Source organism: Lutzomyia longipalpis, chromosome 1 (genome assembly GCF_024334085.1).
Source record: "Lutzomyia longipalpis isolate SR_M1_2022 chromosome 1, ASM2433408v1".
NCBI lineage: Eukaryota > Metazoa > Arthropoda > Insecta > Diptera > Psychodidae > Lutzomyia > Lutzomyia longipalpis.
This window is the reverse complement of record NC_074707.1, coordinates 10,796,746-10,821,461: the sequence shown is the minus strand read 5'-3', so window position 1 is coordinate 10,821,461 and position 24,716 is coordinate 10,796,746. Positions and strand designations below refer to the sequence as shown.

At 38.0% G+C, this 24,716-nt stretch overlaps 1 protein-coding gene across 17 annotated transcripts in view; it reads left to right on the top strand.

Moving 5' to 3' along the window:
- Positions 1-24,716, top strand: part of LOC129788150 (regulating synaptic membrane exocytosis protein 2) — a 42,112-nt gene that overhangs the window by 1,459 nt on the left and 15,937 nt on the right. For 15 of the 17 annotated variants that reach the window (XR_008750320.1, XR_008750299.1, XR_008750315.1 and 12 more), the window contains exons 2-12: positions 5,074-5,506; positions 5,600-5,804; positions 10,759-10,884; positions 10,958-11,347; positions 11,776-11,992; positions 19,868-20,361; positions 22,469-22,667; positions 23,023-23,214; positions 23,785-24,050; positions 24,123-24,257; positions 24,341-24,478. Coding sequence is in view for 6 of the 17 variants with exons in the window: in XM_055824263.1 (XP_055680238.1) it covers positions 5,397-5,506; positions 5,600-5,804; positions 10,759-10,884; positions 10,958-11,347; positions 11,776-11,992; positions 19,868-20,361; positions 22,469-22,667; positions 23,023-23,214; positions 23,785-24,050; positions 24,123-24,257; positions 24,341-24,478 (2,472 nt within the window). In the remaining 11 variants the exon portion in view is untranslated. The remainder of the gene's footprint in view (positions 1-5,073; positions 5,507-5,599; positions 5,805-10,758; positions 10,885-10,957; positions 11,348-11,775; positions 11,993-19,867; positions 20,362-22,468; positions 22,668-23,022; positions 23,215-23,784; positions 24,051-24,122; positions 24,258-24,340; positions 24,479-24,716) is intronic. The other 2 variants (XR_008750302.1, XR_008750306.1) reach the window with 2 other exon arrangements.

Sequence of the window (24,716 nt, the reverse complement as noted above, 5' to 3'; positions counted from 1 at the left end):
TCCTTTCTTTTTTCATCATCTCAACAACAACAAAAAATCCCTCTGAATTCATCAAATTTTTCCCGAGATTTTCCACCATCTGTCCTCTCTTATGTGGTAGATATGAGTACAAAAGTACGAAAATACAACAACAAAAAAAAAGAAAATCTGTGACTTGCGTTTCATGGAGATGGGGACAGCACCCCATGAGAGTATGTGTGTGACTCTCGAGTGTTTATATTTCTATAAAAAGAACATCGAAAAAGCTCCTCTCCTTGCACTCCGCCATCCAGTATATTTCAGTTGCGAGTGGCTCGTTGAATTGAGAAAGCACTCATGGAGCTTTCCTTCCAAATATCCCCTCAACAACTCACTTTTTTTCTGCACAAACACGCGCAGGCCACTCGAGGTGGAGTGAAGAGAATTTATTGGTGAAAATGGTGCTATTTACTCACCAACAGAGTGTGATTGTTACTATCGGAAATTATCAAATGATTTCCCATGCTCCCACGCCCATACTTTTGTAGGGGGAGTGGAGGGACGAAGATGCGGAGCTCTTTGGGGGAATCAGTGCGATGGGAAATCACTATAATTGTGTGACTCAATAGAATCCGAGTGCGTCTCTCTTGGCTGTAATTCAATCAATTCGTTACTTTTCTCTCTCCCAGCACACATCCTTTTTTTTCACATCCCTCCCCCCCCTGTAGTACCATCATCATCTATAAATAGAGGCCATTTGTTTCATGAAAAATACAATACACTGGCATTGTGCACATTTTTCAAAAAAGAAAAACCACCACACAGTAAAAAATGCTGAAATAACTCCTTTTCAGCAGAAATGGCTTTTCTCCGCTGTAACTTTATATTCTTTTATATTTTTTATGTCCTAGTTTTTAGGGTTTTTTTTTAAATTTTTTAATTTCTAGGATGTTGAATAAAATTTCTCTTGAAACTCATAAAAGGGAATGGAAATTGGGAAATCCAAAGAAAAATCATTTCAATAATTTTTAATGTGGGTGCGTAGGGAGGAGTGGGGTTACTTAGCATGAAATTGATATTGTAGCTTCTCAGAAATATTGGCTAGGAAAAAAGGATTTATCTTTGAATCGAAACTCCACCTTTTGATTCAACCCCTATTAAAAACTAGATATAACAGGGGTGTAGCTAGAAATTTTTCATAAAGGGTGTTTCTAGAGATTTTTTTTTATTTATTGGATGCTAAAAATCGTTGTAAAATCAAATTTTCAAAAAATTTTTCAATTTCAAAAAAATTTCAAAAATATAAGAAGACTTAAAAGATCTTTTTAATTGGTTGATAAATTCGAGCAATATGGTCATAGGTTAGTTCTTCGTCAAATCTATTTGTATAATCTATAAATTAGATTAGAAACCTTTCTAAAGATTTGAATTTGTTATAGATTTGACGAAGAACTAACCTATGACCATATTGCTCGAATTTATCAACCAATTAAAAAGATCTTTTAAGTCTTCTTATATTTTTGAATGCTATCAAAAGATTTAAGCTGTGATTCAATTGAGTAAAGAACTAAATTCTACCAAAAGCTTGTCTAGAGCTTTAGTGCAAAGCTATCCTGAATAAAGTATTGAAACTTCATGGGTAAATAAACACGCATACATGCTCTTGTAAAACTCTTTTAATAACTCTGGAGAAATATATCCACTTCACCCCAGCTTATCCACCCATATTTTCAACAATAAGTTTATTTATAGACCAATATATAATTTATTTTTAAAATTAGAAAATTACATACATAACATACCTACCTACATAGTTTATGAAAGTGCACTGGGGTTGGGCAGAAACTTCGAGACTCTGTTAGGTACCTATATTTGTTTTTTGAAGAAAGAACTTCTAGCATTATTTGGCAATTTAGTTTTCATGACGCAAAAGTTAGCACCGATTCATGTGAAAATGAGTTTCAATGGTGGAGCTTTTATAAATAACCACGAGACAGAGTGCTTGGGGTGAAAAATAAGTGACCGGTAAAAGGTTAACAAGGTTTACAAGATAATAGGGAAATTACCTCGAAACCTCTCATTTGGTCACGGGGTGGGAAACTCACGCACGAATACTGTGGTTTAACCACAATGTTAGTTTCGTGTAGTAGCATTAAACCCATACACATAGATATGTTGTCTTGTGAGCATTGTACAGTGTATCGATGAATAGATAGAAAATCGAGAAGCAGGAAGAATTGCTGGTGGGCGCGTGAGGGGGTTGCAGCAGGAACCAATGGGCGGTAAATTATCCACCCATCTTTTTCTGCAATGTTTGCAAACTGCGGGAGAAAGAGCAAAAGCACGCCGCCGACCTCATTTTCCGCCTAATGGATTTCTTGCAGTGTTGCAACTGGAAAACGCATGGCATAGAATATTGTATGTATGTAGAGAGGCAGAAAAAAGGGGCGTTGTAGACAAAATGGATGGGTACGAGGGGTAGAGTGCAGAGACTTTGCATTTAGCATGCTCTACATCTTCCACAAATTAATGAGGATGCACAGAATTAGGAGTCACGACTCCTGTGTTACGTTATGTGTTGTAAACCTTTTGCGCCGGGTGGAAAATGGTGGTGTTAGCTGGGTAAAAAAATAAACAGCGAGAGGCGGGGGGGATTTATCAATTTTGGTCAATGCACTTTTGGCTTCTACCCTAGACTCCGTTTGCCACCACTTTCTGCCAAAGAGTGGATGGGTTCACATGAATTTTTAAGGTCCTCCGTCGTATCTTTTTGGCAAAGCTCTCGAATTTTAGGGTGGCAATTTTGAATGAAAAATGCATTCCCTATCAATGTTTTATTTCACCAAACTTCGGCATCCGTAGCGAACCTAGACTAGAGCTATAACTTTGTCAATTACCCCAAGAATAGTATTCTATCTTGGTTCTGAATGAGCAATTCGATTTATTGAATTTTCCCAAGAATTTTCCGAACGTTCAATTCCAAATATTTGATTTAATGAGGGAGAAAATATTATTTTAAAAGATTTTTTTTATGAATACAGTCATACCCCGCATAATCAAGTCGAGGTTATACTCTTCTTACGCATTAAAATTAATGGGTGAGAAGAGTATAACCTCGACTTGAATATGCGGGGTATGACTGTATTGTGATTCTTTAATATAGTTTTAAGGAGGTTTTAAAAGTTTTTAAATTGAATCCATTAAACTTGATTAGATTTTTTCAATTACAAACTGACCATTATTTTGTTTGGAGCTTTTATCGATGATTAGAATAAGAAAATTCATTTTAGAAGAACTTTTTTACAATTATTTCTCTCTGTCTCTTAATTTTATATAATTCTACTGATGCTCTAAAGTAAAGCAGGATAAATTGAATCATAAGTCTCAGTAGTAATTAACGTAATACCAGAGAAAATCCCACAAGAAAATCAAGTTTTACGTTGAAAAATATTCTTAATACAATGATTCCATTAAGCTTTATGTAGTACCTACACGAAGTACATTTCGATGCTTTTAGTATAATGGCTTAGAGAAGGAATAATAATGCAATTGTGCAAATAAAATAATTTTATTTATTTTCTCTTATATATATTTTTTGGAATAATTTAAAATAATTTCTTACATGGAAAAAGAAATTCAATAAAAGTTCTAGCGAAGAAAATTGAAATTGGATGAAAGTTCATTTTTCTCAACAACGCAAATATGCAAAATGTTTGCAACTGCACTAGGAGTTTGTCCAAAAATTGTACCGATAAATCTTGAAAATTGCATTTCCTTGGGGGAAGAAAATTGTAACCAAAACTTTTTGGGTTTTGTGAAAACTTTGGGAGTTTTGCTGTTTCGTCCCTCCAACTGTAACGAGCCACACTCGTGCATTGAACTCCCCATGCATATATAGCAGTTTAGCAAATAGAGCAGTAAAATGAAAGTTTCTGCAATCATTCTGTGGTGGATTTTACAAAATTCAACATGTCTGAAAATTGCACAGGAGGGCCTTTTGTTGTGGCAATTTCTTTCTCATTTATTCGATTTCCTCCTGCAATTACCGCCATATATACTGGCTGGATATAATTCCTTTTCTCACTTTTGCCTCCTTTTTGCCGTCATTCCCACCAACTCCATTGGAATAATAGGGGTAGGTTCTCTCTGTGAAACAAATGTATTATATACCATCAAGCCTGTAAAATGGGAAATTTACATGAAAGCCATGGAAATGGGAACTCTTCCTTTGAGCTCCATTTGGAGGAAATCACTTTTCATACACAAAGTTTCACTTACAACACCGCAAAAATTGTTCAATGACTTTCTCTCTGTGTCTTCTTCTACTTCCGGGGAGAAAATAATTGTTTTATTGTAGGCTGTTCGGAGAGTTTTGTCTCAAAGTTGTTCCTTTTCTATTGATCGTTGCATCATGTGAATGGTGTTGCTGAAAATAAATCTTTACACAACCAGTATAGTGGTCGGAAATATTCCAACTTTGCTGGCTTTTCCCTCTTTTCACATTTTCAATTGAATTCAATTCAATTACCTATTATTTAATTTCTATTCAATTGTTTTAATTAATAATCCTAGTTTTACCTCACAGAGAGAGGAAAAAGAATGGTTGGCATTCCTTCCACAGCAATTGAAACAATTTTACCACAAAAGTTCCTAAATGAAATCTAAAATGAATGCATTTAATTAACGATTACCAAGTGGAAAAATTTGTTGGATATTTATGAAATCTCTAAATTTTAGAGGGCTGATTTAGATATTTTTTTAACCTAAATTGATCCAGGAATTTTTAAAAATTTCTGAATATTTCATGAATTGATTCTGACCTCAAAATTTGTTTAGAAAAGTCAATTCTCAATCGAAATTCTTCAAATTATGTGCAAGAAGTCCTAAAACTCTTCATGTATGTTCTTTAATCGAATCAATTCAACTTTAGTGAATTAAAAATCATTTTTATGTAATTTAAAGTCAACAACAAAAAACTTTTCAGAGTCCAATAAGTATAATTCAATGGATAAAAATAGATTCATATTTTTCTATTCCCTAGAAACAGATTTTACTGCTAAGAAAAAAATCTTTTTCTAATTTTAATTCTAATTCCTCTTTTTTATGACATTTCAGAGCCTCCAGGAAGGAAGTGTGGGCAGGTCAATGAAGGAGTAACGTCACAAAAAAATACACACGCTAGTGAATTGTGCGAGAGAAAATTTGGTACAAATGTCCGAAAAGTGTGGGAAATTGGAGAAAATTGACTCTATGTATAAACATTGTAAAGTTCAAAAGGGCAATAGTGCACGTGTCTCAGTTATTGCGCGTAAAATAACGCGCTTTTTCCCTCGGCACGCACAAACTATGATCACAGTGGATGTTTGAGACGAGTTTCTTGGTGACACTGTGAGTGTGAGTGGCGAGGAAGAAGAGGTTAAAAGTGTTACATCGTCGAGATGGCCGACATGCCGGATCTATCGCATCTGACCGCCGAGGAACGCGCCATCATTGAGTCGGTCATGATGCGCCAAAAGCAGGAGGAGGAGCGCGAAAATGAGATCATGAGGTGGGTAAAACTATACCTACATCCATTTATTAAATTGATTCAACCCCCACCATCAAATGCACCCCAATTGACCCCACAATTTCCACATTGTAGACGGAAGCAGGACGAAGTGGCCGTCCTGGAGGATACAATAAGGCACAGAGCGGAACAGCAGAAGAAAGCGGGAGTGGAGCTCGATGCCACCTGCCACATTTGCCTCAAGACAAAGTTTGCCGATGGCATCGGACATATTTGTCACTACTGCAGCATAAGATGTTGTGCCAGATGTGGCGGAAAAGTCACTCTTCGGAGCACTAAGGTGAGTTATTGTGTCTCATATATGGGGCGGGAATTTCTGGACGAAACTTTCCATCTCTCTGCTTGTGGTGCTTTGCGGTGGTGTCCGGGATTTGGGGGGTGAAAATGAGGAAACTTGCTTGGTGGACATGCCAATGTAATCTGGTTTGTTTTGGGGCTTTCACTCATATGTTTACTTTCTTGGCCCCGTTTTTCGGTTGTCTCAAGAAGTTGATGGAGAGAATATGCCAATGATGGGTGAAACTTTCTTAATAAATTTTCCAATTTCTCTAAACTAACGCTCAGATTTAATTTTATTAAATGGGGTGCAAGCTTTTTTTTAATCATTTATAATAATTCTTTGTAAATTAAAATATTCTGAGCTGTTATTCCTTGCTTATGTTGTCAATGGAGGCGCCTGGTTGTTTGAACTTATAAGCTTCGTTCGAATGAATCTGTTAAAAAAGCTTTGGAAAATTGTACGTTTTGCTATTTCTTCGCATTGCGTTGTAATCAATTGTAAAAGTTCCTTTAAATGGGCTTTTAAAATTGAATGAAGAATATATAAAGCAAAAGAAAATATTCGGAAAAGCTCTAAATGTTTTAAATGAAAATTTTATTTACTTTCATTGAGTAAAAAAATCGAAAAGAAATTAAATAGAGGAGACTGGGGTTTAGTGTATGATCTAAACTTTTATGTAAATTGCTGTAGAAAGCTCCGGGAGCTTTTTAACATTGGGGTGGGTTTTTTTTTGAAAAGCTCACAGAATGATGTCTCTGTGTGTGGTGAATGTGAGAGAATTGCCTTTGGGGCAAAGTGTGTGGGTGTGAAAAATGGGAAAATAAAGAGAGGGAGAGAGCGAGAGAAAAGTCAAGAGAGGGGCCTCCATGTGAAAATTTGTATGTATTGCGCCGCCGCGGCTACCGAGGAGCGCCGTAGAAGTATCTCGTGCCGCCGCCCCTAAAAAATTTACCCGAATCTACCATTTTCAAGGGAAATGAATGAATGACGTCATTCACACACCATCGATTGCCGATTTAAATACGCGCTCCGGCGTATGATTTTTGCGCGTTTGCCATTCCATGGGTTTTTCGCACTACACCGCAATTCTTTTTTTTTCTTTTACTTTGTGGGAAGACCCCGAAATGGGTACGGGGGTGTTTTTTATCGGTTTATTTGCAACATACCCTCGTATGCGGGGTAGAAGAGTTTTCTGTGCAGCTGTGGAACCACGAGATGTGGTTTCATTTCGATCGAATGGGTGTGATTTTACGCGCATTTTGTGTGTTTTCGCATCGTTTTCGCCTTTTTCACTCATTCATGGGACGACCAAAAGCACGGGGGGATACCCATTGCAGATATTTTCTGAGGGTGGCGACACATGATTTTCTTTTCAACAGTTTTTATCGCCAAACCCTTGCCCCACCCTTCGTGCCCCTTTGTGTTTGCAGACGCTATATTGGACATAAAGTCGAGGGGTCGCAATTCATTCAAATGATGGTGCACAAAGTCAAACAAACGATATACTTGCGGGGAAAATTTTGCACTACAAATTTCTCTACTCCTCTCCACCCGCAAAAAAAGTACAAATGGTGTGTTTGTGTTGAGTTTGTATGTGCGGGGAATTTCATGAATGGGGCAGATGATGGTTCTTTCTCTCTCTCTCGAAGTCTCATCCGTGCTGGGGGGATGTTTTGGGATTTGAGAATGACGCAAATCTATAGCCATGAAAACACCAGACATTTTGAGGTGTTGTGAGAGAGAATCCCACCCACACATTTGGCCATTTGCTCTGCATATACCCTGAAAATCTTCTGCCACACACCGAATGAAAAAAATGAGGGAGCAACAACCAACCCTGAGACTCATTTTATTCAATTGACGTGTGAATGACAGTAATTAGTGGCAAATATTTGCTATTGATTGTGCGGCATCAGTCCGCGGAATCAAAATAGCAAAATTGCGCCAATGCGAAAGATGTGATTGACGTCAGACGTGTCGATTTCTCAATTGTAATACGCGGACGGGGGTGATTTTTGCCTACAGAGAAGGGGTTGATGATGACAAAAAACCCCCAACCCCCATTCGTTGTAATTATTCTCAAGTTTCTTCGTCATTTCCACTGTTGATTGGTGATCAAAATGCAAATCCGTCTACTGTAGGTATACACTTTTGTAGACAAAGAATAAGAAACATTTATTATATATTTTTTGGGAGGGGTCCTCCTGTATCAAAAAGCTCACAAAAAGCTTTTTTTATTGATTTCATATGGAGAAATTTTCTATTTTCTACTTAATTTCTTACACAAAATTTCTTTAAGATTTTTTATTTATCTTTTCCAGTATTTTTAGCATAAATTCTCAACATGTAATTTGTATGGCAAAGTCTGCAAAGTAATTTAAGAAAATAGAAATAGAATTAAGTATCGAATCAAATGAATTTATGAACATATCGGCATACTCGGGTTGATACTGACGGAAATTTTAATGTTTTGATGATTTAGGATAAATCCTTCCGAATTGCGTCAGCCAAGGGACGGTAGGTCAACCCAAACACATCCTTTCAATTTTAGGGGCCAGAGCTTTCGACGCTACTGTGCGTCTTCCTCAGTGGTCAATTGTGTCTTTGTTTGGGAATCGTCAAACGTCTGAAATGAGTGATCTTGCTGATTTTTCATGTAGGGGGATTCTCTTTTTCCTTTGATTTTCTTTCACTGTACTGTAACTGACTTTTCTTGGCAATTGTCTGAGGCATAACTGAGTGTATTGTCTGAGTTATGCCTCAGACAATTGCCAAGAAAAGTCAGTTACAGTACAGTGAAAGAAAATCAAAGGAAAAAGAGAATCCCCCTACATGAAAAATCAGCAAGATCACTCATTTCAGACGTTTGACGATTCCCAAACAAAGACACAATTGACCACTGAGGAAGACGCATAGTAGCGTCGAAAGCTCTGGCCCCTAAAATTGAAAGGATGTGTTTGGGTTGACCTACCGTCCCTTGGCTGACGCAATTCGGAAGGATTTATCCTAAATCATCAAAACATATCGGCATATGTATAAAAATATATTCATACATAATATTGACCCCCCTTTGGCTCAATAGTCAGCATTTTGAGGTGGGATGGGCTTTAAGTAAATGAAGAGGCCGCCTATGGGTAAGGGGTGTAGTATGGGGATATTAAAAAGAACATCGAGGCGAAGAACAAAACTTGCGGCTCCAGTACTTATGGCGCCACTTTTCCTCGAATAAATATATTTCACCATATTCGACAGCCAAAAATTGTGCCCCCACACCCGGGGGCTTCATTTTCTCTTCCATCTCCGGGGGTGATTGAGTCAGAGCGGGAGATTTTCACTCTTTAACCTTTTCTCGTGGGATTTTTGTCGCTGTGTCATGACGTGGCATATTTTATCCTTTCACATGGTGATTTTCCAACCACCCCCAGCTGAGATTTTTCAGAGAGGAGTGGCAAGAGAAAAAAAAACGAAGCAAGAACTATTGGGGCTCTTGCAGCTTTCCATGGAGCATTTTTGCCATGAGTTGACGATGTGTACAAGATTGTCCTCATGTTGAGGGGCGGATAGGGAGGGGATGTAATGCGGCAACAACTTAATGCACACCATGGGTTTGTCCTCTTTGACTTGCAAAGCAAAGGGAGTCGGGGGTATTTGAAATATTTTTATAAACACGAGGATGATACCAAAAAGCTGTCGCATTATGAGCTTTTTTATATATCTTGAATTTTATACATGTTATTATTATTGCTGCAGTTGACAGAATGATATGGGATGATACGACAAGGCTTTGGCACGTCTCATGGTGTCTTTCATGGGCGGGCGTGGTAAATTATCAAGGGTTGGGAGGTGGGGAGGAATGGCTGTTTTCTCAGTGAGTGTTCTGAAATGGGGCCAAGCTCTGATTTAAAATGTCTTGGGATCGCACATTAGATTTCTACTTCTGGATTTCTTGTCTTCTCACTGAGATTTCATTCAAAATTCAGCTGTGAGTGTTGAACTTAACTCCCTTAATCCCGCAATGCATAGCAAATTTTCGTTAGGAGGGATTTTTTGGCAGCCAATCATGGATTTTTTACAACTTTCTTTTCGAAAAGATTTGAATTTTTTAAGAAAAAAAAAAGGATTTCTAACGTGAAGGTAATTTGTCTTAATTTTTCGTTGCTGCAATTTCTTGAAAGCTCCAACTAAAAGCTTCATCTTGAGAACATATTTGTATAGAAAAGCTTCATAGGGCATCATCTTTACAAACTTTTTGAACGGTTCAGTAACTATTGTAGATGCCAAGTGCAGAAGAATGGTGACTCATACTCAACTATATATACCATGGAAATTATGTGTGTGTGTGGTGAATGAAGAAAAGATGAATGATGAGATGGTGGGATATAATTTAAATCTCATCGATTCTTAATTATCCACCCCATGATATGATTATGATTGTCGCTCCGTATGTGCAGTTTTCCTCGTAACAAAATCATACCATCATCGGCATCGTCAGCGGAATGCAAATCAATTGAATTGAAATTAGACCGGGGGATTGTGGCTAATGTCTTGTCGATGTTGGCCTGAAAATCCTCCCGAAATGTGTATGGGGAGGATTTTTGGAGGCGTCGATTTTTAGCTGCCTCGTGGCACATTGCCAAATTCCTGACCATTTTTGGGTGTTGTAAATGTCTTGAGATGTGAGGGGGAAGCTTGAAAAGGAGGCGTTGTGCGGAGGGAGGATGAGACCGAAAGGCCTTGGTGGAGGAAGGAAAAGAGTTTAGCCCCGCAGATAAGCTTCGTATTACACATTCGACTGATGGCGTCATGCCTGTGAATTTTTATGTAAATTCCATAGTCACTTCCATATCGAATTTCTTTTTATTCACCATCCCTCATTGGCATAAAATGATACTGTGAATTTCTAATCTGGCTCTATTTCTCCATATGTTCTCATTTTTTTTTCTTTCTCCACTAGACGATATGGGTTTGCATTTTGTGCCGGAAGAAGCAGGAGCTTCTCTCCAAGACTGGTCAGTGGATTCACAAGAATACAGTTGCGGATGGACTGCTGAGGAATCGCCTCGAAGCCGACATGACACACGTGAGTATTTTCTCTGTTTAATTGATTTTCTTTTCGTGGGATGTGTTAAAAATGTCGAAAATAATTCTCATAGATGGGTCTCGAACCACATGACCCTTCCGATAAGCGTCCAAAGCTCGAGAGAGCACGTAGTGCTGCTGAAAAGGAAAATCTTCCGCTACAGAGGTCAGGGAGTATGCTAAGACGTCAGTACTCACAACAGGAACAGCCTACACATCGAATGGCAGAAAGTGCGACAGATCTCATGAGTCCCGGACAACGACGTATGCAGCCCCAGTATCCGGGAATGCAGCAATATCAGGGGCAGCAAGGGTATGGGATGCAACAGCAGCAACCTATGGGTTCCATGGGTATGCAGCCTCAACAGCAGCAATCAATGCAACAGCAAATGCAGGCTCAGCACTCGATGCAGATGCAATCACAGCAGGGAATGTACCCAGAGGATGACCCTCGATTTTATCAGGTTAGTTTTCTTTTAATTTCTGTTTGAATTAAATTTTATTATTCAATTTGAAAGCTCTCAAAAGCTTGACAAATATTTTATGGTACGGAATGTAGTAGAAACATTTTTTGGGGGATTGCTTTAAGCTCAAAAAAGACTTTTTTGACAAAAAATTCGTTGAAATTGTCAGTTTTCCATCCTTCCTTATCCTGCGAGTCCTCAGGAATGTCAAATGTGCAGGAGCTTTCACAGCGTAGCCCTGCAATTTTTTTGACTCAATAAATAAAAAAAAAATTATGCAAAATTAAGTTTTTTTGAGCTTTGGAACGAAAAGGACGAAAATAAGTCCTTCGTATTTTTTTGGGGATAATAAAACAAAACTTTCGAGGCATTGGAATGATGTTTATTAACAAGATGGGGTTTGTGGTGGTTTCCTTTTGGTTTCTCAGGGTGAAATTGATGGTTTAATGAGGCAACATCCGCACTTGGTGCACCCAAAGCAGCAGCAACGTTTCACCACACAACAGCCGCAACTGCCTCATCAGCAGCAGAGTCTGATGGATGTACCGAAGAAGCACAAAAGACCCCTCGGTGGTCCATACTTAACTCAACAACGCTCCTTCAGTAGTTCCGAGGAGGATCTTCGATCGACGCCGGAGTTTGAAGGTAGGACAATGCTTTGTTTTTTTTTCCTCCCACATACATTTCTGCCGAAACCATATGTATCGTGTATTTTATATCTAAACTCAGATGAATATATAAATATCCTCCTTCGCGCTACTTTCCGATTTACATATCACTTTTATAAATATAAATTTGAAAATTCCCTTATACATAATTTGATGTCCTGATATATGTAGGAATTTCCCGTGGGTGAATGTGATTTTGTAGATTATCTCTTCAAGAAAAAAAAACTAGGCTAGAGCGTATATGCCATTGTAGAGTGTGTGTGTGCGAGTGAATGGGAAGTACACATCTCGCCCACTCTTGTGAAAAATTACAAAATTACACGCAACATTCTTCTAAATTACACACCACCAGATTTTACATAAAAGCAGACCGAAAGCACACCAAATCACGAGGGTGATGAAAAAAAGTGTGCAAAATGAGAATAATGTGGAGTGACTTTTCTTGTCATCATCTTTCATCATCGTTGTTGCAATTGAAGGGGGATTCACCCTCCCGCATTTTGATTATGGGGAGAGCTTTTTTTTCCCTTCACACACAAACTTTATGCTTTCTAATCTCACCGACGACGATCCCCTTCCACATCCCCCCTCGTGAAGCCCCGGGAGTAGATCATCGACGTCATCTCTGCTCCATGAATGCACTGGGAGACACTCTAGCTCAACTCCCACGTGGTTTGGGCGTGGGTGGAGCATGTACCACCCACACGATGTCTCTCCGTGAAAAGGGATGACGTTGCGTCCTGTGTAAAGTCACACCATCTCGCAATGTTGCAAAAGCTTTTCTGACAGAGCTTTCCCTCCTCTCCCCTCCCTAACCACCCCTCATGGAATCATCCCCCCATCGACACTGACATTGACTGCGGGAGGCTGCAAAGAGAGGCTATTGGAATTGATTTCATGGCTGCGTCTCCTTAACCCTGTCTTGCCAAAAAAAAATCAACAATCTCGTGCTCAGGCAATTAATCAAAATTATCTCCTCATCTGCAGTATACACCGCATGCCTCCCGGGTGGTGGTAGTGGAGGACATAAACGCGAAATGGGGGTATATATTGAAAGAAAGAAATCACCCCTTAGTGACAAAATTCTCACAGAAGGGTCGAACTGCATTCATTTGCAATTTTGGCTTGATTTATTTCAATCGCGATATTGACGACCTTTTGTTTCCCATCAAACTCCAGAGTGGGCCACCCTCCCTCCGTCCAATACAAAGGGGGGTGTCCTTCGCTATGAAACACGTTTTTCTATCATGAGTACTTTTTTATTTCACACCCCCCAGACCACGCTATTGTTATATACGCGATTTTTATCACACGATGACACTCATTTCACAATCAAGGTTACTCCGAAGCATCCAAAAGGGAGCTTTCACTCTAGCGAGAGAGCAATTCAGGGTTGTGTTATGTTTTATTTGTTTAAATTTATTTATGGTATCTTCGTGAAAAAATATATATAAGTTGAACATGAAGATTATACATATATAACATGAAAAATCAAATGAAAAAGATATATAATTCCGTGTAGAGCTTTTCATTTGTCTAAAAATTAAATAATGTTTGAAAAATTCCAGGAAACATACATCATGTTTGCTTGAATTTGTAGAATTATTCTAAAAAAATCTAAATAAAAGAATTCAGAGCTTTTCTCTAGGAATAATAATTATAATTAATAGTGCAAAACACCGTATTGAAGCTCAATGAAAAATCAATAAGCTGAAGATTTTAAGGAAAAACTTTTTCAAAGTTATGTTTTGTTCGTTAAATCAGCTTTTGTCAAACATTTAGAACATTAAAAAATAAATGAATGTTTGAGCATAATAAATATTTTACCAAAAGGAATATTACATACAAATTGGTGTTGGTAGAAGATTTCCAACTTTCTCTCCCATGAGCTTTTGATTTTACCCTGCATACATATAACCGGGGGGTGACGCAAAAGAGATAAAAGCTCATCGTGAGAGTAGAATATACCAAGTTGAATGGGAGATTCCATGTTGGGCGGCAGGTGAGCTCAAAATTTCTGCAAATCCTCCACGGTCAGTAACCAAACGCAAAGAGATTGAACGTGGGGAGACGTAGAAAATTCGTGTGAATGGGGTTGGGGGGAGGATTGTGTGGGGAAGTTGTCCGGGGCAAATTGAGAGAAGCAAAAATCCACCGTAAACAATCGACGCAGAGAAAATGTTGGAGCGAAGGGGCCTTATCGATTGCGATGCGGTGCGTCACATCCACCCTGTTCTGTGTGTGGGGTGGTGTGAGTAAGGGAAAAAAGAGAGAGGGGGATGGGCGCAAAAGCACCCAAGCACCTACTAAAAGCTCCCCAAGTTGTTGGGACTATTCGCGCGCGCCATGAAATACTACGTTCCGGGGGTAATTCTGGCTTGCCAAGAGAAAACACTTAAAACACCCGGCTGCTCCATCGTCACTTCCGGCGATCTTCGTGGGCTTTCTCTCGCTCTCTCCCACACTGTGTTGTGCTCTCGTGATATTGAAGAAAGCTCTCAAGGTTTCTCATTGGTTCGTTGACGTCACGGGCGTCACAGGTCACATGGCTCACCCTCGATTGCCGCTCAAAGTATGAATCAATGGGAAATATCAAGGGAAATATGTATGTTTTCCACCCACCCATTTGGGGGAGGGTGATTCGAAAAACTCTCACCGACTCTCTGTGACTCTCTCGGTGGGCCACCTTTTTCAATGGAGGGCGCAAAATAAACACACACATTTGCAAATGTAAAAGCGCTGCTCTTCGATTCAAAACGGAAAACTTTCAGTCTGCGGAGTGACTCTGAAGGAGCATCACTGAATTTCTCACAAGCAAAGAGTATTCTCTTTTCACAAGAGAAAGAAAATTCCTTAAAATTTACCATAAAAAAAAGACTTTAAAAAAATTCATAAAGAATAATGAAGTGAGGTTTTCGGATAAAATAGAGAAGAATTTAATTTGTGACCGTTCTCTGTGAAAATTTATAGTTGGACACCATTTTCCAATTTGTGTTCATGTGTGTTTCGGTAAAAATAAAATAAAATAAAATAAGCAGTAGTGGGAAAAAGGGGTGATAAAGTACACTTTTCACGGTCACATTGGGTATTTTTACCCGCTGAATTGCTTTTAATTAAATTAACTGACAACTGTGTGTCTTCTACTACCACGTATCTCTGTGCCTCCTATTGAAAAGGATAAATTCAACTCGAGAGTGTTTTGTTCAGTGCCTCTCCACTTGGGTTCTTCTTTTTTGCGTTTTTTTTCGGAATCTCTGAAAAGAAAATAAATTAAAAAGGACAGTGACAACAACAACAAAAATAGAACACATGAAAAGAAAGCTCCTTGGAAAGCTCTAAATTGTGTAAGTTGCCCCCCAAGAATTCTCTCACACAATTCCACCATCTTTTGCTTATTTGTCGTCCCCAACTTCGCGTAGGTTTTTTTTTATTTTGTAAATTGAATTAAAAGAAGGGTTTGCAGGGGTTTTTTGCTGCAAAAAATTGAGAGGTAGAGTGGTGGACAAATTTATTGGAATTTCCTATTCATACAGAGAGCAATGTAGAGAGTTAAAAAAAATTGGTGTATACGCCGGAATTTCAGTAAAGAATTTTTCTGGAGCAAAATAGTTCTGTATGGGAGGTTGGAGAGGGAAAAAAATATTTTTTTTTAACTGTTTGTGCTCTCAAAATGGTAGCAATTTTTCTTCTTTTGGCTACTTGAGTTGGTGTTCATGGCGTGATAAATAAATTTTCCTTATTTATTTTTCTTTGGTTCTTGTTTTTTTTGAATATGGGAAAGAGGCAGTATGTGTGGCATGAAAAAGACGAGAGAAGTGCAATTAGTGTGCGACCAAGAGTGGATTTTACATTATTATTGCTGTTATTTGTCGTTCTACACGTCGTCTAATAGCATTATTTATTGGTTGCAATTTACACGAGAAATTTCCGTATGTTTCAAAACGAGGAACTTCTCTCTCTCCCATGGCATCTCGGCCACTTGAGCAGATTTATGGATTTTTCCATGTGCCGCATGAGGTAAAAGTTTTCGGTATAACTTCCTCTTTCAAACCCAAGAACCACCACCCCATATAATACACTAAACACAGACACATAGATACACAAATGAGCAGGAGAAATTGTCATTTTGTCGCGTAATTCTCACAGGAATTCTTCATCTTGTACGGTCCACCAACTTCCGCATATCTTTTTCTCTCTCACCCAGCGAAAAGCTTCGCAATCCCACCCAGTGCGCCAAAGTTTTCCTATATAGGTATTCGCGTATGTACCGTTTACGTACATTATATAGTAAATACTTGCTTTTCTACACTCTTGAGTAATAATTTCCTACCACTGCGCCAATTTCTTTCAAAAAAAAAAATCTCCCAGAAATGTTTCCCCTAATTGGTTCTGCAAAAATGTATCATAAAACTTGTTTTCAGAACAGAAATTTATCAATAACTTTCTTGGCAATCCCCCCGTGCTATTAATATCAATCGATTTCTCAACCCTTATACGAAATTCTCTTTATGGGAAAAAATGAAAATTGTCTAAAATTATCTCAGAGACACATCACGCGGTTTCTTGGTGATAGTTTAAACATTCCAAAGCTTTGATGTTAACCAAAAGCCCTGCAAAAGCGATAAATCTTAATAATATTGAAATAAAATCTTATAATATTATTTATCAAATACTATTAATTCAGGAATTGTTTAAGCAGATTTATAATCAAAACTTTTGAAAGAAACTTTATTTAAAACGAATATTTTTTACACATATGTATTTCAACTTATTATTCTTCTCTAAATCAACCCTTAATTCATCCTTGATGTGCTGAAATGTGTGTGTACCGCTGAAAGTGTCTGAAAGCATGCGACAGTTCGTCCAAAATCTAACAAGTGACACTTAAAAATAGCTTCAGCAAATCCTATTAGGAGCATTTGTGTCTCCCTGTCTCATTTTCTCCCTCAGGGGGCCAAATGGATGTGTTCAATGTGTCGAAGTCAAAATGAACGAGCATATTAAGTGACACAGGGCATTTGGGGGTGGAAAACTAAGGGGAATAAGGGGGGCGAGGGGTAAAAAAAATTTGGGAGATGTGGAAGAAGTGAACCCCTTTTTTTTGCTCCTCCATACGCGCTCACAGACTCTTGTCAATTTTTGCGACAGACCACGAAAAGTTTTGCCCTGCAGTGGGTGGGAGCATTTTGATGACTTTTTCCACCCTCTTCATTTTGGAGTCTATATTGAGTCCATGGACGTGTCATAAATAAAACACACACACATACAATCTAAAATCAGCACTGAAAGGGTAATTTTGGATATTTTTTCTCCTCTTTTTTTTTCCACCCTGTAAGAACTTTTCCCGTGTATTTTCATTTAATTTTGATTCTTTGAACTTTTCTGAGAGAATTTTAATGTATTTTATTTCAATGCTTGAATCACTTTTCTTCTTAATTAGGGACAATTTTTAATCTTGTTTTGGAGTAATAAAAAAAAAGATCTTTCCTATGTTTTCTCCATATAGCATATGGTCTCTGTGAAAGCTCTTATGTACAAAATGACATTGTGGGGTGTTTTTATTCCCACAAAAAGCCATATTTCGGTATGGTGGGAAGGGGCTGTGTGGAAAGTAAAAGAAAAAGCTCATGACTGGTGTAGAGGGAAGAAAGCATTGGTGGAAAATTGAGTATATATATAGAAAATGAAGCATAGAAGTGGTGACAAATCTCGATGAATGATTTTTTTGTATCCATCATCTTTATTGTGTGCGAAAAGAAGGAAACTTTCATGAATTTCCACCATCTGGGTGAGATTGCTGTGAGATGACGAGCCGACAGGAATGACATGTTAGACACACGAGGTGGGAAGGAGGAATAAAATAATGTCAGAGGACGTTATGTTAAATATGGCTATGTATGTTACAATAATGGAAAATCTCATGAAAATTTCCTTATTTAGTACTTTTTGCATGTGCTGGTTCTCGTGTGATATGGGAAAGTTTTCTGGCTAAAAATAGCAAATTAGGATTCTTCCCTTTCTAATCACGAACAATGAGGATTAAATATTTAATTCATTCGGATGGAGCATGCAGAGAGAGAGGAATTCTGCGGAGGAAAAATGAGGAAGACGCAAAATATTCATTTTATATGCTTTTGCTGCGCCATGGCGTAGCATGGCTTCTTCATGAGACTCCATCGTATATAGATTTTTTTTGTATACAAAACTAAAACTAATAAATTTTCCCATATTAATTCGATATCAGTGTCGAACAGCTGGGCTCTGTGCGCCACATAAATTCGCAATATGATGCATTTTGAGTTACATTTTGCGTTGTGAATAACGCAAAAATATAACATTGGGGGTGTGAGGAGATGGTGTGCTCTTGTGTGGAGGAAATCACCTCTCAGTGATTGGCAAAAATGAATGTTTTGAAAATGGGAAAATACACTTTTGTTGCTTTTTGCATTATATGACGATGATGGGGGATGAAAGTGTGAGAAAAGTTTGTGAAATGATTGTTTTACCTGTTTTTTTTTCCAACCATCCCACCTTCCAGTGAAATTGACTCACTTTTGACGGGTATTTCACATGACACGATGTGCAAATCAATCAATATTGGTTGTTTTTGCTGTTTGTTTAGAAGATCTCTCTTGTTTTCCCATATTTTCACATCGTCTAACTAACAGACATTGTTTCGAAGACAGGGTAGTTTTTTCATTCAATATACCTGTATATATTTTACACGACACTACCCCTAAAAATTACAGAAGAAACTTAACACACAATCATCTTATTTTATTTATTAAAGATGCTCATTAAAACATTAATTGAAAAAAACTTTCAAACTTAATTTCATAATTTTATGAATGTGATTTGAATATAGATTTGCTGTGGAAGGTAAATTATTTCCCCTGATTTATTGGAAAATTATTTGAATTTCCCTACAAAAAATCATCCATTGTAAACTAAAACCAAATTTATTATTTAGTTTAAATTATCTTTACTAATAATTTAAAATTAATGTGTTTGACACATTTTTCTTTTATAATTTTCATAATCAAAATCACTCTCTCTCCATTCCATTCATGCTCTTTTTGTAGAAAATTTCGTATTTATGTGTTTTCTTTTTAAGAGAAAAAAAATGAAATTTCAATAAAATCTGATTTGAAGTTGTGCTTTTTTGAGTGAATGTTGATTTCCTGATGAATTATAACTGAAGAACAGCATGAAATGACCAAAAGATCACTTCCCTGTGTTGTAAACTACTTAATAATAATTTTTTCCTCTATGCACAGACAAAAAAACATTCCCTTTAGTAAACCACATTCATAAATCAGCTTTAAAGCACTTTCCATTCAATTTTGATGGAAGAAAAAGAAAGGTAAAATATTGAATAAATATTTAAATGAAACTTCTTTGATTTTACATGAAAGTTGTGCTTTCATCAAAATTGAATAGAAAGTCTTGAGGTCACCTGTAAAGGAGCTTGAGAGGAAAGTCTTTTTAGTTACCTATATGTAATTGCCATGAGAAGCTAAAATATATATAAGAAGTATTACATATATCTGAATGTTGTGTTGCAATGCAATTTTCTCACCACGGTATCACACATGTGTATCGCAAAAGGAAGAAAATAACATTAGGAAAACACACTCTCTGTGACTCACAGAACTTTTCCATTCTGAACTGGGAGCTTTTTCATGGGGACTCTCTGTGTAGGGGTGAAAGTTCACTTTTGCAAAATTGGGGGGTGGGGGTGGAAAAAATAAATAAAAAAGAGAGACAAAATGGGAGTTAGATTTGTGAACGTGAGAAGATCTATTGATGTCCCCGTATAAAGCGTATATCCGTTGGCCTTTTGCATTTGCAGCGGGACACGGAAAAGTGCTTGAGTCACACTCGCGACTACTGGCGTCATCATCGGTGGTTACGGGCGGTAGCATCCATCCCCCGGGCAGGTTGGATGTCCATCATCGCAACACGTATAATCGCACGAATCACAACCGGCAGGTGCCGGCACATCACAATCCGCAAATAATTGTGGGCGAGGTGGCGGGCACATCATTTGGTGGTAGCAGCAGTGTCACGCCAACCACCACGTCCACCTCGTCTGCATCTACGCAGAGCACGTACGACAGGTACACGAGTGAGCCGGATCCATATTGGGACGAAACGGCGGACAGCAGGCGTTTCACGGAGCGCAGAAAGAAGACGGTGCGCTTCGATCGGCAGGACTCCGAGGATTGGAGTGTATGGGATGCGGAACGTCAAGGGAGTCAGGATTCCGCCACGAAGGATTCAGGCATTGATACAAGCAGCACATTTACCAGTAGTGAAGACTCTAATCGTGGCGATGGCACAAAGGTATCCGCATTCTTTCACATCCCGCTCCAGATTGCTCGCGCGAGCACTCGAATCCCACTACGTGGAGATACATTGATTCTCCACACTCTCCTTGTACTTTTTTTTCCTCTTCTCCGGTGAAAAAAAGATGGCCCAGATACAAAAAAAAAAAATCATCCCCTTTCCCATTGTCATCCATCAATCATTGGTACTCTTATCTTATATCTTTTCTTTCGTAGTCTTCTGCCTGGTGAGTGTCTCTAGTGTGGCTCTAGCGATACTCTCTTTACTCCACTTTGCCTGCTTATTAAACCCACTTAATATTTTCTGTGTGCGCTTTTTCCATGTGAGCTTGCTCTTAGACACGATAAATCATCCCTCTGCATTGCTTTTGTAATTGCTATTTTATTTATTGCTTCAATGCAGAGGGGGGTAGCTTTTAAACTCAAATTCTCTTTGCAGCTATGCACACACGAAAGATTTCTCATGCAAGGGGGGCACGTTGTGTGTCACAAGAGGAAATGACCCCGCCAAAAAAGGTTAATTTATTAGGGGCAAAGTCTTGTAGGATTTAAAGGCTTTTTTTTTAAAGGAAAATCCTACAAAAATTACTTTAAGCAGAAATTTAGAAAATTTTTGAGTTTAATTTTTTCTTTTCAGAAATATTGTCTGATCTGCTAGTAAAAAATACTAAACAAGATCTATGAAAAAGTAAAGAGCTTTTATAAAAAAAAAGCTTAAAGCGAGCCTTAAAATAGAATAAAGCTATTAATTGCGACTAATTTGCGCAATAAATTGAGAAAGAGATTTTTTAAAAAGAATTTTTTTTTCTTTTTTTACAACAATAAAGTTTTTAAAATAAGAATTAATCGGAAAATATCTCTTTGGGCATACCAGAAATCTTACAACTCTAGAATAGAAAAAAAACAGATTTTTGACAGAATCTGTCCTTGTTACTGATAATTTTCTAATTTCTTTCTAATCGAAATTAAAAAAAAACTATTCCGAATAAATATTTTAAAAAAACTGATAATTATAAATTAAGCTAAAAACTAAAGAGAGATATCTCTAAAGAGAAATATTTTTAACATTTATTTTAAAGCCTAAATCATGATTTTATTCCAATTCTAGGAATCAGAATAAAATCTACATATTTAGGCACGTTTCTATGAAAAGTTTGATGTCTTCCAGGAATTCCTTAAAAAAATTAGATCTCTACATAAAAAATGTTTTCCGCTAAAATACAGTAGAACTTTAACAATTTATGACTCTGCCTGGTCATTATCCTGGATGTGCAATCTATATCCTTCTCGAAAATCATCCACTTTCCGCGAGAGTTCTTTCGGTGTGTTATGTACGCTGTTCCCCATGCATGATGTAGGACATGGAGTTATTAACGATGTTTTTGCATGTTTTGCATTTTGCTCTATATACAAAAAATCTAACTTTCTGAGATTTTTTTGTACTTTTCAATTTATATTTCTTGTTTTTCTTTCTAACATTTGTCTTCAATATGTTGTAAAAAAAAATTGGCATTACTTAAATCTGGCGAATTATGGTGAAAAAAAGGACAAAATGAAACTTCGTTGCAGTCTCTGAAGTGATAAAAAGTGTCTGTAAATAACTTTTATCTGTGAGTGATGTAAATTTATGTGCCAGAGAGGCTACAGGGGCGTGCTCAATGGGACTGGTGGATGCCTCCCGTGGAGGAAGACGACCAAAGGAGAAAATCAGCAATTTTAGTCTCACTTTTAATCACTTTTCTTTGGATGTTGTTAGTGTCTGAACCTCTACTATTTTCTCTATACTCTTTCCATCTCTATCTGTGTCTCACGTGTGAGCATTTCTGTGTCTCATGCTTCCCAATATATCTCCTAGTTTTTCATCCTCATACCCATATACCCCAAAAGCTCCCTGCTCTCCCCCTGGGGCTTTCTTTTTGGGTGATTGTCTACACCAACCGCCCGCCCAAAAGTTAGTGTGCGAGGGTTAGCAGATAGTGATTGGGGTATATAATCCACCCTCCTAAGAAGAAGAAAAGCCCAAACCCCAAATACAATGTGTGTGTGTCTCTGTGAGACAGACGATGAGGTGGAAGAGAAGAAAAACAAACTAATTGATTCTGCAGAATCCAGTTAGTTGGCAAGTGTCGGCAGATGGGACTCGAATGATTGGGCACATGATTCTACGGAAGAGTGTCGACGGGGCGGATGTTTTGGGACTCAAGGTAGCTGGTGGGGTACCTCTGGCAGGAGGTGGACGTGGGGCCATCATTGACCAAGTCAAACGTGGCTCAATTGCCGATCAGGAGGGGCATATAAAGCCAGGTGAGTCATACATACATCCCACCCCCAACGTCCATTATGTATCAGCTTCAATTGGCCTCATAATTGGTTTTATATTTTATAGTTTCAATTTAATTTTCTCCTCCAGGGTAGAACTAAAAATAAACTTTTAAATTTTTTAAATAGGTAACCGAGAGAAATATTTAATTTCTCAACTTCTACCCTTGGGGAGTTTTAGTTTTTGAAAACACTAAAATTGCATCTCGATGTGTGTGTAGCCTTTGATGTTTTTATGTTTTTTTTTTCATAAGTTAGTCAATGTTTTAGTAAAAAAATCACTTTTGAATTTGATTTTATTTTCTATCTTTTCGCTTATTCCACATGTATTGCAATTTAGGTGACGAAGTAATTGAGTGGAATGGGCGAACATTGCCTGGAAAAACGGCCCAAGAAGTATACGACATTGTTTTCGAGGGACGCCACGATCCTCAAGTTGAATTGATCGTGTCGCGCGTCATTGCAGCCAATCGTCAGGCTGCCCAGGCATCGTGGCGCCAATCTCACTCACCAGTACGCACACATCAGTCAGGTACTTACTTAAAAAAAATGAAAAGCTGGATCATCTTCGGTGGACTAGCATTTGTATCCTTCTCCTCATTTTAGTCACTAATTTGTTGATCATACATAATTCTCTCTTTTATTTCACCACACAACTCTTGATTATCTTTTATGTTGATGCTCCAAATTGTGGTGTGTTTGGGAGATTGTGTGCGATTGTGGGTGTATGATTGTGAGATTATATTTTGCTGGACAGAACATAGCGCAACATGAGCGATATATCCCTTTGATGATTTGTCAGGATCAACAATTTTAGGAAACACACATCACACAGAACACAAAAAGACTACACACTACACACAACAATGTTGTTCGTGTTTGAGGAAAGATTGTCCAAAGGATCCATTCTACAGTATTCAGGATCACTTTCAACTGATCCTCTCGAGGGGGTTCTAATGCGTATCGACGACTCTCAAGTTCAAAAATCAAAAGTTTCTTTTTTTTTTTGTCCGAGACACAGATTGAGTTGTAAAATAAGAAAAAACTTGTGTCAAAATTGTTGAATCCCAACCCGCAGTTGACATGAAATTTCTTTCAACAGAAATCTACGATAGACGTGATAAACCTAGTGTCTTGGTGACGTCACCAGGATCACCAGATATTCATAGTCTCAATCGTGCAACAGCTACGAGGTACGCCAATCGCCTCACACCCGCCGGACCACTTCCGTACGATCCCAACGTTGGTGGTCGAATTCAAGTGAAATTGGGCTTCGAGGCGCCCAGCCTCCAGCTAATCGTTACCATCGTCTGCGCTGCTGGGCTTACTGTGAGAGCCAACGGTGTTGCCCGCAATCCCTACGTTAAAGTAAGTTCAAATTCGAAAACTTTCTTTTTTTTTTAACTTTTTCAGAATTAAGAAAATTTTTCTTTTTTAAAGATTTTTTTACTGCCTGGCTCCGACAAATCAAAACGAAGAACGAAAACACTTGCCAGTACGTGTGATCCACGGTGGGGCCAAACATTTGTATATTCCGGTCTACGGCGGGCCGATCTTCACAATCGATTGTTGGAGGTTAGTCTGATCTATCAAGGAAAACTTTTTCTCATCAAAATTCTTGCAAGAAAAGAAACTAATTGAATTTATTATTTCCGCAGATTACTGTTTGGGATTACGTTCGATACGGTGCCAATGATTTTTTAGGTGAAGTCAACCTCGAACTGGGAAACCATCCACTCGACGACGAGGCGGAATGGTATATTTTGCAGCCACATCAGGACTCACCCAATCATACTGTACGTTTGCACACAAATTATTCCCATTATACCCAAAATGCTCTCTTACAGTGCAACTTGTTGCACAATCTATCAAACCTATCAGATGCTATGATGAGGTTTCATTTATGATTTAGTTCATAAGTCCCCAATTAACCAGCATTTAAATAATTTTATAATTTGCCATTTTCCATCTTCAATTTTATCATTGTGATATTAAATTTTAAAATTTCCTTCATCACGTCATTTCTTTTGCGTT